Source organism: Budorcas taxicolor, chromosome 14, assembly GCF_023091745.1.
Source record: "Budorcas taxicolor isolate Tak-1 chromosome 14, Takin1.1, whole genome shotgun sequence".
Lineage (NCBI taxonomy): Eukaryota > Metazoa > Chordata > Mammalia > Artiodactyla > Bovidae > Budorcas > Budorcas taxicolor.
The window spans coordinates 2,267,610-2,282,921 of record NC_068923.1 but is presented as its reverse complement, the minus strand read 5'-3'; the positions used below and the strand labels follow the sequence as shown (position 1 = coordinate 2,282,921).

At 35.1% G+C, this 15,312-nt stretch overlaps 1 protein-coding gene across 1 annotated transcript in view; it reads left to right on the top strand.

Annotated features, from left to right (window-relative positions):
* RIMS1 (regulating synaptic membrane exocytosis 1) overlaps positions 1 to 15,312 on the top strand; it is a 594,395-nt gene that overhangs the window by 472,443 nt on the left and 106,640 nt on the right. Inside the window, exon 27 of the mRNA XM_052651478.1 lies at positions 10,675 to 10,787. Coding sequence (XP_052507438.1) covers positions 10,675 to 10,787 — 113 coding nt within the window. The remainder of the gene's footprint in view (positions 1 to 10,674; positions 10,788 to 15,312) is intronic.

Here is a 15,312-nt window from a genome sequence, read left to right as displayed (position 1 = left end):
TGTTTTGGCACCTTGCTGACCTGCCCTGGCCCTTCGGATCACATGTGACATTCGGTCTCTGTACTTGAATCTCATGTAGAGCAGACATCAACGCACTCTCACATGCCACCTTATTAGGTGTGACTATTGGCTTGATAATTCAATATTTAAATATGAGATTTCAGCTTAAAGAAATAATATTAGCAATGCTAAAGGATTATATAATTTAACAAAGGTACCTTTGCTCACTATTTGTAGCTTGAAGATGTAATTATTGTTCCCAGTAACTCTAAAAGTTAGTCCTGAGAGGACCATCATCCTTTTACGAAAGATAAAGCTCAGACTGAGAGAGGTTCAGAGATTTACCCATCCACCCTGGTGACGTGACATAGATTACAAGCCCATCTCCCACTTTGGACCTCCTCCCTCTATACTTGATTGCATTCTATTTTAATGGCACAAATCCCAAGTTTATATTCCTACCTTTGAGCACAGTGAAGTATGTGTTACATCTCTCAATGTCATAGAGTGAAAATGGGAGGTAATATTCAAGTACTTATATTAGTTTGAGTTTATGAAAATTTATTTATATTCTGGCACATAATACATATTCTGACAAAGTGTCTGAAATACTAGGCAATGAATAGATGTTAATAAAAATAAAATGTTATTCAGATCAAGATGTTATGAGATCCTAGGCTTTGGTCCCTAGATTTTTCATAGATTTCTGGCCATCTTGCATTTTTAATTCAGGTATCAGAAACACAAATTTAGGTTCAGCAGTACAAAAATGGCCAATTCATTTGCACTTACATTCAGAAGAATTTATGTAGACTTGCAAGATAAATTTTAGTATGCTGAAAGATGTTATGTTGGGGATGGGTCAATGACCTCATTCGTTTAGCCGAAAATAAGTAGAATTGTTAACTTGGAGAGCTCTTTTCCCTATATTATTACTAGCCAAAGCTTTAATTTGCTAATCGAAACAATGCAAAATTCATGGGTTGGACAACTTCAAGTGTATGAAGTATGCACCTTTACAGCCTCACTACAGAGCATGGCAGGTTGTTACATTTTAACAAGGTTGTTTTTGTCCTAACTGAGGTGTGTCATCGTTCTTCCAAGGCTGCCTGGGACATGGGATGTAGATAAGCTTCATGGGATGTACCACGTGACTGGAAACAATCGAAGAGACTTGTTTCCAAATGCAGCCAGTAAGGCAGAGAGCAATCCAGGATGCTGCGTTTCTCTCCTGGGATTTAAGGGAGCCACAGCTTAGCCATGAAAGCATGGGCAGCCCGGAAAAGATATAAGCAAGTTCAAGAAATGTCTTTTGAGTCAGATTGTAGGTTCACCTGCCCCAAAGGAAAGAAAACGTTTTATTTTGCACAGAAACCCTGCGGCTGTGAGCTGACCTTTCTGAGGTCGACTATATTTAGAATTTAGAATCAGGTTATCCTGAGTGCTCCCTGAGTGGTAGGTACTGCCTTGCGCAGACTTACAGGACCCCTAGTGAGAGGTGGCTTTTGATGAACTGCAGCCAAATTTGTAAGATGTTTCCAGTTACTCCAGGATTTATGAGGTTTCACAAGACGCAAGATTTTCAGTGCTAAAACCAGGAAAGCTCTGGGCAGGATGGGGTGGTTGGTCACCCTACCCAAAGGGGACGTAGGGGACCAGTATATAATTTTCAAGTGTATTTTGTAAAACACATCCAGAGAGGTATAATATACTGAACATTTTTAATATGAGTTAGAGATTATAGGGCACTTCCTCTAGGTCAGTGTCTTGACTAACAGGGTCATCTCTTCATCTCATCATATTTCTGCCCCAACTTGAGACATAACTATTCATATCCTCGTTTGTCAACTGAGGGAGCTAGAGCAGAGAGATGCAGAGCCCAACCCCAGGTCAGCTGCTCACTGGGGAAGTGCTTGGCCAGGAATCAGGGCTTGAGCCTCACTCTGGAGCCCTTGTGCTGATGAACCACTTTGCTTGGCCGCCTCTGCCACGTTCAGCACTGACCAAGCACCCGCTGTGGGGTGACACTGCATAATCAGGGTGATGACCCAGGACAAGCCGAAGGAAGTTGTAGTGATTCCTCTTACTGAAAGGGCAGAGGATGCCCAGAAGAGCAGAGCTGCTGCTGGACAGAGCTGGACCGTGAAGCCGCAGCCCGCGTCCCGGCCACTCCCTCGGGTCGCGGTCACCTCCCCCTCCTGTGGAGGAGGCCCACCCAGGGACCCTGCCACCCCTGGTGACCCAGTTTTATGTCACTCAGCCAGATCTTCCAATCCCTGGCTTGCTCTTCAAGCGAACCCTGCTCCCCGAGAAAAGGAAACCACTGTATTCGAACTAAGATGACGCCTTCTCGCATTGAAAAGTTAACTGAGGAAATAGAAGTGTTCACACCAGCTTATTTACCTCTTTCTCACCTCCTCTTTGTACGTTGGAAGTTGAGGTACCCTGTCTTTCTAGGATTCACAGACTGTTTTATAGGCAGATTTTAAATCATTCATTCTCAAAGTAAGCCAATTTTTCCCTCTCTGCTACATTTCTTGGACAGTTTTAAAGAGCCCATGAATGTAGTTTGGGGGCATCGAAATAATGATATAAGAAGATCAAAACAGAACCAGAAATTAAAAGGCTTCAGGTGAGAAAAAATGTTATTATCATAATAAGTTTCTAATTTATATGCCTTTAAGATAGGATCTCTAAAGTGCATTAACTTTTTCCCTTTTGGATGCAATTTGGAATAATAACAAAACCCATTATACTGTCTTTTCTACAAGTAGACTTACCTTTATCATAAGAAATGTGTAGTTTACCCATAGAGAAAATGAAGTGCAATTAGAGTTCAAGTAACTAAAGGATTTGAAAAGGAATGAGCTAGCATCTGTTTTGTGGTCCTGTTTAACTAATAAAATATATAATAATTATTGTAAGCAGGTCATAAGGGCCATTTAAGGATTATCTCTAGTCAACTGATTTTTTTAAACTTCTGTTAGAAAAATGCTCCAATAAATTATCTGTCTCTTCTTTTTGAAGTGTTGATAAGAGTAGTTAGAATGGCAAGCACTCAACCTATAATCTTTATGGAACCATTAGCATTAATCTGAATTAAATGTAATTCAGATTAAAGTGAAAAACATCATTTTAATAGTTTTATGTTGCATTGTTTATTGTTTATGGAGTTGCTTTTGAAACATGTTATAGGAGAAAAATCATGTCTCTTGGCTTTTGCCGATATAAGTAAACTAATTTATTTGTGAATCCATAGAGGCATAATTATTTTAACTGTCATTATGTAGAAAAGGATTTTGGCTTTATTCACATTTTTCTTAACTGCATTTTGAGTAGGTGCATATTACCCAGGTGATTCATTTGATGTTACTGTGTGTAAAGATTTCAAGTTATTTAATCTATGGCTTTGCTTTTCTTGAACACTTATGATGAATATTCATGAATGTTTAGTCATAAACATTTAGAGCTCTGTTAGTAAAAGCATCGAATTGGTCCATTTCTCTTTTTGTCACAAACCTATAACTATGTTTGTCATTCTAGCCTTCTTTTTAAACTTTAGGGATATATGAAAGTGGTCCATGTACAGTAGTTCTGAACTCTTGGTTTGGACCCATTTTTTCTGTTCTGCTGATTCAAATGTGATGCTTTATAATACTATTAAAGACTTTTAAAGTTTTGAAGTATTTAACGCTTGAATCAACCAGGTGTCAGTTTGCCAGAAATGCACCCTTGAGGGAGAAGAGTTTTGCCTCTTCCTCCCTGATTCTGCAAGAGAAGATAAAAGGTGGATGTCTAGCCATGAATAGACTTTTTGAGTTTTCTCCTCTAAAGCTATATATTTCCCCTAAATACTGTAATTTTGTTTTGTAAACTTTAAAATTTGTCAACACTTTTTGCAAAAAAGAAAGGAGACATTGAATTTGGTAGTTATGCCATATCAAACCTTTCAAGATAGATTCTGTTGCCTCCAGTGTAATTGGATTACCAAAAAATGATGGATAAACATGTTAAGAGATCCTGGGGATGAACAGCATGACCCTTTGTGTTCCCAGAGAAGCCTTAAGTCCATGGACTACTCTCACGAAGATTGTGTTCTATGCAGTGCCTTGTAAGGAGGACAGTGCTTGCTCTCAAGACAGACATAAACATAAAAAGCTACTTAAACCTGTGTAACAAAAGGGCAGGGTAAAATGACAGATTTTTCATTTGACTTTCTCATCTGTCCAGGATCAGATTAATATTTTCACTGTTACACTGGGGCTTGGCTATTTTGACACTGAAAGTGATATATGGGGCTGGAAATCCTGAACTTTGTTTTAGATAGTTGAGTGAAAATCAGCTAAAACAAGAGATGGCCTTGGGGTTTTGGCTGCAGACAAAAAAGATTTAAGAGATTTAAGTGATAATACATAGAAGTTACTATTTCCTCTAAATCGATATTCCATTTCAATTTTTTATACCCAAACACAGCCTCTTTTCAAATTCTTAAAGGCGATATGGTTCTTTTTACTTTGCATGCATTATTTACTTGTATTTTATGCTTCTCATCCTGGACAGACAGCATCTCTTATTTTATTGTTTATGTTACTGTAGCATAAGCCTTAACATCCAAGAGAATCATGAAGGGGCACGTTTCTCCCCTTGCAAATTGAAATTCATTTTATTCTAGGAAAATGACCCAGAATATGGGCATTGCTGTATAGTCAAAATATTTTAAATATTTACTCTTTAGATACACATGTTCTATATGTCGAGGCAAGAGGAGTGGGTATGTGAGTATTGTATCAAAGTTGCTTATTATGCTTGTATGACTCCAAGGATAAGGATGGACGTAAAAAAACTGCTTTATCTTTTAACTGGCAGAAAAAAAAATGATAAAACATAACCAAATATAACTGGTAATTTTTGCCCCTTAACTTCTGTGGTTTTGGTAAATGGGCAAACAAAAAAAAATAAGTAAAAATGCTGGAAATTCGTTAGTTGAGCAAGAAACAAAGTTGTTAGCTTCCTATTTTTTAAAGGTATCAGAAAAATGTCAAAATTTATTGCAACAGTACAGAGTCAAAGACTACAACAGCAGAAAGTTATTCTAAGTGATGTCTTAGAGTTTTCATTTCCTTTACAAGTGAAAACTCTGTAAAAGGGAGATGTCAGGACTGATCAAGTTCACACTGATGAATGGTGGTGTGTCTGAGGTTTTAATCTCTGCCAAGTGTTTTTGAGTCCTGAGTTCTTACCATTTTACCCCATTGCTTCCAGGTGTGTGGAGAATGTTCCTACATCTTAACAGTTTGTGTTCCTCTAAAGTCCAAAAACCCATGTGTAGAGATAAGTTTTGCAGTCTTGAATTTCCTAATATAAAAGCATATTTCTTTCTCTTCAGGCTGTGTATACCTTACAAAGTTTACAGATTCAGTCAGCTCACTTTTTTTCATCTGTTATTACTTTCTAATCTCCACATTTCCTGTTACTTTTTTGTTTATTGTATTTGAGTGCCCACCAGGAGTGATTTGTAAAAATAAATGCTTCAGAGAAGGGCTTTCCTCATGGCTGTCAGTAACAGGCATTGCAGATATCTCATTCATATGTTTAATTCTGACAGCTTTCAGGCCCGTGGTCATTTATCATCACTCTGAGACACACCAGACCCAGATCAGGGCTTCACTGTCGCCAAACTCGTTATGATGCAAAGGCACTACAATTTCATAAAGTGTGGTAGCAAGCTTTAGAGAAGGTTGTTATCCTGTACAAATGTCGCCATGTTTTACCTTTTACACATGTGCTGGCTAATCTTGTTATTTAAAAAATACTCAATAACCTTTTTACTTTAATTATTTAATAATACAGAAATTTTCATTTTCTCTATTCCCTTTTATACTCATATTTCACCTAAAATACTTGAAAATGTAGGTTTAGCAATAAATTGTATGGATTGTCTGTTTTGCCTGTAAACACAAACGTTTGAAATTGCAAGTTCATGTTAATTTCTAGATGCATAGGGAGAGATGTGAAAGACGTAAGGAATTTGAAGAGCAGAACAAAGTTGTATTTACATAATTGTAAATTTGAGAATAATATTTAAAATATATTTATGAAAATTTAATGTTTAATAATTATCTTACATTACACAGGGCCATGATATTTACAGTGGTTTAAAGCAGCTCATGAGCGTCTACCAAGTCAAAGGAGTTTCCCCGAAAACTGCATTTCTCTTTGGAAGAGGTGATACATTGGAAATTTTTCAGTGATGGATTAGGGAAGACTTATTAATGATTCTTTAGCTTTATTTTGAGTCCCAAGCCTCTTTAATAATCTTATGAAAGGATAGATCTAGAAAAGTGCATATAGGTCCAAACACAGTATTTGCAAATGATTGCAGCTTCTTCACAGTTTCTCCCAGGTCACCTATAATACTGGATTAAGAATTCACAGCACAACATGGAGCATGAAAATATAAGTAATTATATTACTCTGTCTTTACCTTTAATAATATCTAATATTTTCCATTAAAAAAACTCTAGTAAATCTCACCATTTGTGTTCCAATCAGTTGCGTTTAGAAGACAGGAAATTATTTCACAAGTTTTTGGGTTTTTTTTTGACTTAAACTCTAAGAAAACTTCTAAACTTTCTTTTTTCTTTAAGAATTTTATTTTAATATAAATTTATTTATTTCAATTGGAGGCTAATTACTTTACAATATTGTATTGGTTTTGCCATACATTGACATGTTGAGTTGATATTTGATATAAGTACATTCATTGGATAAAAATGTCAGAGTTTAAAATTAACTGAGGGTAAAAGTTGATCTAAAGAAAATAGATGAATTTCAATAAATATCTTTTAGGAAAATTAATACCTGCTTTTTAAAAGACGTAATTTATTTAACATCAGACACATCAGTCAGCTTGTAGAAAGCATAGTGAAAAATTTTGGCTTTTTAAAAAAAGCTTCTGTATAAAAATTACAATGTTAATTATACTCTAGTGGCTAGGGGGAATGAATTATATTACTATCACTCTATGGGAATTATAATTGAAGCTATATTTTCATTAAAAACTAAGTGAAATTATGTGATAATTACATTTGTTATAAAACATGAGCAAGATTATTTAACTCTCTAGTATGTGGCAATACTAAAATTAAAAAAAAATTAAAACCCAGATGTTCTCCAAATTTAAAATCTTTTTAAAAAGGAATAGTGACTGGCATTTTGATGATTAGTTAGTTTTCAATGCTACCAGTATTCAGAGTAAATTTAATGCTAGAATTTATGGAAGAATTAGAAAATATTTTATTTCATATTTTAATTTTGCTATTAGCATTAACATTGTTAATATAACAAATTTAATAATGAATAATCATTCTTTTCAAAGTAAGATATTTGAGCTCTCTGGGCTGTGGTTAATTTTACTTTTAACTGGTTACCCAAGAGTTAATCACATTCCAAGGATTTATTTCTAATCATTACCAAGTATAGTATTCTCTCTATAAATCATGTACATTAATAATCATGTTTTCTTTATCAATTTGTGATAAATGTTCCATTTTAGCTGATAAATTTTCTTACTATTTAGCTTGACACACCAATAATCCAGAATTGATGTCATTTCATTCCATAATGTACAGTTGAAAAATAAAATGTACAATACACAATATATGTAGAAAAGCTGAAGAACTGCCCAATTCACACTGAAGCCTCTTTATTGATGTTTACGAAAAGCAATTTTACTGCAACATGAACACTTGTGTCAACAGTTATTTTAGAACACACACTAATGTGCACACCATCCGGAAATAAAGAGAAATACTCTTTAAAAATGTGAATTACGTGTAATTGCCTGACTTTTTTATATAAGTGAACAATAAGCTGTTTGCATTTCACTTCTGATCTTGGAATCCGAGAGCAAGCACTGAGGACATAGAAACGGCATTGCTGCTGATGAGTCAAGGGTGTCCAGTCATGATTGTGAAAAGCAAACGATCTGGAGATTTTCTTTCTTTGACAGCTTAGAGGATGTCAACTTTCACTTCTTTAGGAATAAAGATAGTATATTAATCACTTAATCACTTTTGGGAGGTCAGAGTGGAGTCATTGAACCGTTGTAGGATTCAGTTTGTTGTTGGTATTTTTAAAGTCTTTAAAAATCCTGCTGCTGCTGCCGCAGTTCGCCTTTGGTATCCGCCGTGGCCCTGTCCTGCCTCTGAAAGCAGAGGGCAGACAGCCCTTGCCACCAGCAGGTCCTCTTGAGAGCAACACAGCACAGACAGCAGCCTCGTCCAGGGGGAGGAGGGGGAGGAAAAAGACCAGCTTTAATAGAGGGAAGGCAAAAGAAATGAGAGGAAGAAAGAAAGGAAATCTCATTTCTTTTTGTAAACTTTAGAAGAGCCTTCAGAATTGCTAGTCTGGATGGAGTTGCCTTTAGAAAAGAATAAAAACGAAATATAGCTGGAGATATGTAGCTGATGACAAACTAGCCTGTCTGTAGGGTCTTCCAGATGTATTAGATGGAAAGCCATCCTTCATCCTTAGGGATGAAAAACCTGGTCTTCTCCAAGGGACAGCTGTAACCTACGTGTACTTTGCTAATCACACATCACCTTCAATCTGAAGCATTTTCCTTAATTTTTCCGTGACTTCTTGGCCACCCTGCTGTGTGTTTCTCAGCCCCACCCCAGGAATTCTGTGTCTCTTATTTAAAGAAATGAGGTGCTTTCCTGGCAAGGTTAAGTCACCAGAACTATTCCAGACTGCTTTAGGCTGTAGCTCTCGGGTAATCTTTTCAGTGCTCTTTCAATGACCTTTTCAGTGCTCCCCACCAAGAATTACGTGATGCTAAATGTGAAGGGCACAAAGCTATAGGCTAACCAATGTCAAAAATTTCTTAAACTGTCTGTCATTGCTGAGAATATTAAGCTGACATCATTTAAATCTGCTTTTATCACAAGTAGAGATTACTTGGATTTAAGTGTTAATTGCAGAGTACAGCTGCTTACAGTTCATCTGTCTTCCTCAAAGCCCAAAGCAGATGACCGAGGAGTTACCGCATCACAGGCAGATGGCAGACAGCAGACTCCTGTACATTTTCTCACTGGGTATATGGCTTTCTATAAGTACAGCTCACATTTTCAATAATTTTAATTCTCTTGCATAGCATTTCGCTTTGTAATACTTATTATGACTCCTTATATATTGTCAAGTAATTAATACATTTAGAAACTGCTCTTCCCAAGTATTGAGCCACACTTTTATCACAATAGTTATCATTTACAACCATGAGTCAACATTTTCAAACCAAGTGTTGTGACTGCTTCATTCACATAACTGTGTCACTAGGGGTTGATAACATCTGTCTAATACACTGACTTTAAGCAAAGCAAAACATCTAATAACTTGGTGTGAAAAGACAATTAAAACATTTACCATACATTTCACACCATGTACTTATCTCATGGGCTATTAGTCTGTACTAGGACACACAGCAAAAGCTAAATATTTACTGAATTTCCATGAGTGTCAGTGTCTTTTATCAAGGCCGTGTTTAATCACTGCAGTGGAAAAGATTTGTTAGCAAGTGTCTTTATAAACTCCTGGTTAGAGAGGCAATTGACAACCAGGTCAATGAAATGTATCAGTATTCCCATTCTCCTTTAAATCACAAAACCTCTTGGCAGAAACCCCAGTACATTAGTTACAAAACAATGGCTTTTGGTCAGATGTATGTATATGTAAGCAACTTAATAATAAACTCTAGCACTTGTTGCAGAGATTGGCAAAAGATAAGTTATAAAGCATAAACATAGTCCTCATACAACACAGGTACATGTACACAACTGTATTCTTATTTTTTCATTTGTAAGAAGGTAAAAATTAAAGACAGGGTCTTTACGTAAGCTCCTTGTGATAGATTCTGACTTAAGATAGCTCATACTTTACTGAAGGCAGTACTTCACATCTAAACAGTCACACCTGCTGCACTACTTAGAAACTGAATAAAGGCTTAACTGGAATACACTCGTTTATTTACAATTTAAATTAAAAACCTAAAGTTCTATATCACACTTTCAAGAAGTATGAATTTCGTTTTTGTGGTCAGACAGAACTTTCAGAAATAGAAAATGAATCTTTTCCTTTAGCAAGTCCAGTTTTTAAGATTGGCAATATTCATGAAAAACGGTTGGTAGAAATGAAGAATTCAATAAGAACGCCTCAGAAAAGCAGATGCTCTCCCATTAGAAGAGTTTTTAGGTGCCTGCTTCAGCTGACAGTGTTACCTGGTGTGCATGCGTCTCAGTAAACACGTGTAGCTTTGTGTGATGTGTTCGCTTTATATGTACAAGCAACCAGTTCATTCAATAGGGAGCATATTTTCAAAATCAAATTCAGTTTTACATACTCATTTATGAAGAATTGATATTATTTCATCTCTGATAAAGACATAGGGTCCTTAGCTTTTGTTACTAACCTTTGTGTCCCCCGTCCTGTGTGATTTGAGTCACATTCTTCGTTAGAGCCCCAGTTGCTAGCATTTGATCTTTGCCTTTTGTTTGTTAATCATGTCATTTTGAGATTTTACTTGAAGTCATTATCAAAAGCATTGCAATCTTAAACCATTCGGTTTCTCAGAGGTGCTTCGGTGTTTTAACGGATTCCCGTTGTGTGTTTTTGCAGCAAGCTTAGTAGTGGAGGAGCGAACGAGACAGATGAAAATGAAAGTGCATCGATTTAAGCAGACAACAGGGTCTGGTTCTAGTCAAGAACTTGATCGCGAGCAATATTCCAAGGTAAAACCAGTAACTGACCAATAGTTTCCCTGGTAACAAAAAAAAGTACAGTGTGGGTAGCAGGTAGGACCAGTGAGCCTTTAAGTTACAGGAGAGAAATTATGCTTCAGATGATGGCCTTGCACCATGGCTTCTCTCCTCTTAACATGGTCACAAGATAGAAGTTTAGTAACCTATCATTTATGAATTTGGATTAAATGTTTTCTAGAAAAAAGAAAATGCTTGATGTTACAGTCACTTAATGATTGTCAGTAGTCAAATTCACATCAGTAAGGTAAATGAAGCCATTTTATCTCTTGAATTTCATTCAACATTCTATTTTAAATATTAAGATGTAGATTTATAGTCTTAAATACTATTTGAGGTTGATAATTCCTATGGAGATTTCACAGTGAGTGAAAATTGTGTGATGTGAGATTTCTTATTGATCTGTCTTTAGTAAGAAAACTGATTTAAACTCTTAGAAACTGAAATCCACACAATTTTAAGAGATAATAAAAACTTATATTTCAAAGTTATTTTGTAAGGATGCATTGAGGAGTTTATAAACTGCTAAGTAGTATCTGATAATTTTGATTAAAATATGATTTTTAATTAAAATAGTTTTATGCTTCATTAAGCAATTTTGAATATATTGTCTGATTTTTTTAAAAAATATTTTTTAAAAAGACTACAAAAGCGGCAGTAGCTACTACAGGAAGTGCTAAGTCACTTCAGTCATGTCCAGCTCTTTGCAACCCTGTGGACTGCAGTCCACCAGGCTCCTCTGTCCATGGGATTCTCCAGGCAAGAATACTGGAGTGGGTTGCCATGCCCTTCTCCAGGGGATCTTCCTGACCCAGGAACCGAACACTCAACTCTTAGGTCTCCTGCATTGGCAAGTGAGCTCTTTACCACTAGTGCCACCAGAGAAGCACACTGCAGGATAACCTGTATTATAATTCGATATCCAGAGGCCTTTTAAAAGTAATGACCTTTTAAAAATTCAGAATTAAGTAAAAACTATACTAAATTAATGTTAGCTTGTTACATGAACCTAGTAAAACCTACTCATTTTTAAATATTGAGGTAGTTCATTATGTAGCCAGATATTCAGAAACTAATACAAAAATATACAGGCGGTAACAAAATCAGATTTGTTACCAGCCCAGCATACAGGCATGTGTGTTGGACATCGTCTTATCATTTTATGACTTGATGCCTTAGTTTAACTGCAGAAGGTTCCAACTGGACAGAGCTCAAGGTCACTGTGATCTAGTGGAGCCCAACTCCCTAGGAGTCTGAAACCATATTTTAAAAAGTAAAATCAGTAAAGCAAAAAAAAAAAGAGAGAGAGAGAGAAATATTAGTAAGCAGAATATCTTGATGTTGCCCAAAGTTACTGATTCCTGCTCCACATGTTTTTTCCTCCGGTTTGTACTTTATGATATTATCACTTAATCAGCTATGTGTCTGTCTTTATGGATACCATCATCATTTTTGTTTTCCTTTACACAAATGTGGTAAGCATTATGAAACAGGTGAAGTTAGGATTTCTTCCTCCACTGTGGCACGTACTTATTTGGGGAGGATCTTTAAACTAGAAAAGCTTAGTCAAAGATGGAAATGCTTTCTTGATTTCTTAGCATCATGTCAAAGGATGAGGTCAGATTGAACCACAGAGAGAGGTCGAGCCAGTACGGAAAACAAGAAAGAAGTGAATAAAGAATCAGCATAAAATCCTGAAGGCCTTGCCTCTAGTCATATCAGGTGATCAAAAAACTCGAAAATGAAGTGCCCTAGAATCTAAAGCACCCTAAACCACCACTAACACTTGTTTTCATAATGAATCAAAAGTAGGTTTATCCTGATTGAGAGGTTCCAGAATCTAAAAATATGTAAAAGTGACTCTCTCTAGTCCAGCTGTCTTTTTTACCAAATTTATGAAAACCGAGGCTCTCTCCGAAGAAGGGAGATACTTTCTCTTCATTAGCAGACTTCCTGTTTGGTCTTCAGCCCTCCATTCCCTAGCTGGAACTTAGATGCCCTTTGTTCTTCCTGTGACACCAGAGAAATGTATACATGACTCCAGCCTGATTCAGAGGCTCTCCTATGGCTTTTAATTTGTATGTAGTTGAATTATTATATCCTAACATTCCTTTCTTGTTTGCATAGACATCCTTTTCCTTTTTCTCTTTTATTGCATTTGAATATTAAAAAACCCTTTACTTTTAAATATGTTACAATTGTTTTTACTGCATATACTGATACTACTATATTACATAAATAACATTACTATAAATTATACTGATAAGTGTGAAATCAAAGATATGGTATCTTTAAAAACATGAGACTATAATACAGGAAAAATATATAGGGTAAAATAACAAATAATTAGCTTATATTTAATTTTATGTGTTAAATAAAAGGTAAATACTCTGCATGATTCTAATATTCTTAATGCTTATAATAAATTTTTACAATAGTTTCCAGTAGTAATTTCTGTTAATTCTCTCTTCTTTTTTCTTTCTTAAATTTACCCTTTTACCCCTTTTAACAATTTACAAAGATCTATTTGTATTTGTATAGCTGAGAACCAATAATTTCATAAATTTAATATACACTAAATTTTGAACTTTATTCCCTTATTAACTTATTTTTAGTCATTCAGCACTTTGCCTAAAGCAAAGCACCTGAATTGAAATTCTGCCAAATTAGAAATTGGTTAACTGTTTTCTAATATTTATAATGAAACACCAACAGAATTCGATTTTCTTCAGGACAAAGAATTACCAGACAGATGTAGTATAATTCCTAAGCTGTTTCAAACCTGACACCTCCTTAAAGTATTAAACAAACCTAACTCCATCCTGAGTAAGGAATTAGCAGTAACTTGGCTTCTGAGAAAATACAGAACTACAATCAGTGTCCCTGAAATGTGACACTGTGCTACATTTTCAGTGATCTCAGAGTCACATGCCCTGGCGATGGAGTGAAATTCATCAATGGAGAGTGAATTTTCACGTAGGTCTCACATTTGAAACAGCACTTCTGTTTCTGTAACTTAGGAACAGCAAGCAGAGTTGATGTGATAGGTTTCGTAGGAGCTTCTGAATGTTTATTATAAGTTATGAAAGAGGCAGCCCTATTATCAGGGCTTTCTTCACATCAAGAACTAATTTCCCTGCTATATGATCAATATGAAGTTCTCCTGAGGATGCTACATTTCTCAAAATACATTTAACGTATTTCCATTAAAATATTTAATTGTTAAATAGGATTTTTAAAGAATCATGCTTGATGAAAAGTCAAAGTTATTAAACTTTTAACAGATTTTGAAAATAAGCAGATATAGTAGTATGAAGTGAGTGTAAAGTCTTTCCTTCAAATTACAAATGTGAAGAAAACTGTGACATTGTCTCAGAATGATGAATTATTCTTTACCTCAATATAAAAAAATGTTAACATGACAAACAATCTTTCAAAATTTTTTGTTTTGTCTCTTGACAGGAGTAGCAGAAGTCTATATACAAAAAGGAAAAGAACAGATAATTTATAGGAAAGGAGAAAATCTTTAGTTGGAAAAATAATTCGATGCATATTCCCTTACCCTCAGTTTATTATTGGCATAAATAATATGCCACTGCTTATTATTGGCATTTGCCAAATAAGGGGAGACTTTGTTCTAGGGGTCTACACCATGCCAGAATATTTCCTACAGCTATAAATTTTTATTGTATTAGAAACATTAATTCATATTCTCTCAAGTACAAGCTACCATTTCAATGTTTGGAAATATTACAGGAATGACATATTAACATAGCAAAATAGTTTTAGAGACAAGTAATATTGGAATTATGTTTATACCCCAGCAACAGTATTAAATTCAGCTTCCGCCATGTGAGCATGTTATGTTTTTACATCTGTGTAAATAAAAACCAGTTCTGATGGAAATGAATCCTGCCAGTTAGTGTCATGCTACCAGATATGATAATTTGATGATAAAAATTACCAAGCTACTTTAAATACATTATCATAAGTCATGTTAACTTTAGGTCACATACAAAGTTGTGTAAATAGTTCATTTCTGAACATATTAACATATATGCATTTCCTTTTGGATTACTATTTAGCATATGGCTTTCAAAAATCATGCAATCATGAAAAAATTATTTGAAAATAGAATTAGATAGACATTCTGTAAATTTGGAGTTGTAAAATTTTTTGCCCAACACATACATGTGAGAGATGTAAAATTAAAGCTAACATTTAAATACCTTCACCCTGAACTGCTATCATATGAAGAATTATTAAATAAACATGGTCCTTTTTCTAGAACTTTTAAAGTAAGTATTATTGTCCTATAATTGTCTTTGTATATACAGAACCACAATTAAGCATCATTTTATGTGGTATTCTTTAGCAAGACAATTGTTTATACAAATTGTTGAACTAGTTAGGATTATTTTAGATTTGTTAAAACTCACATAATATGGAGCATAGAGGAAGGGTGACTCTTTCTACAAGTTTAAAAAACATTTGATAT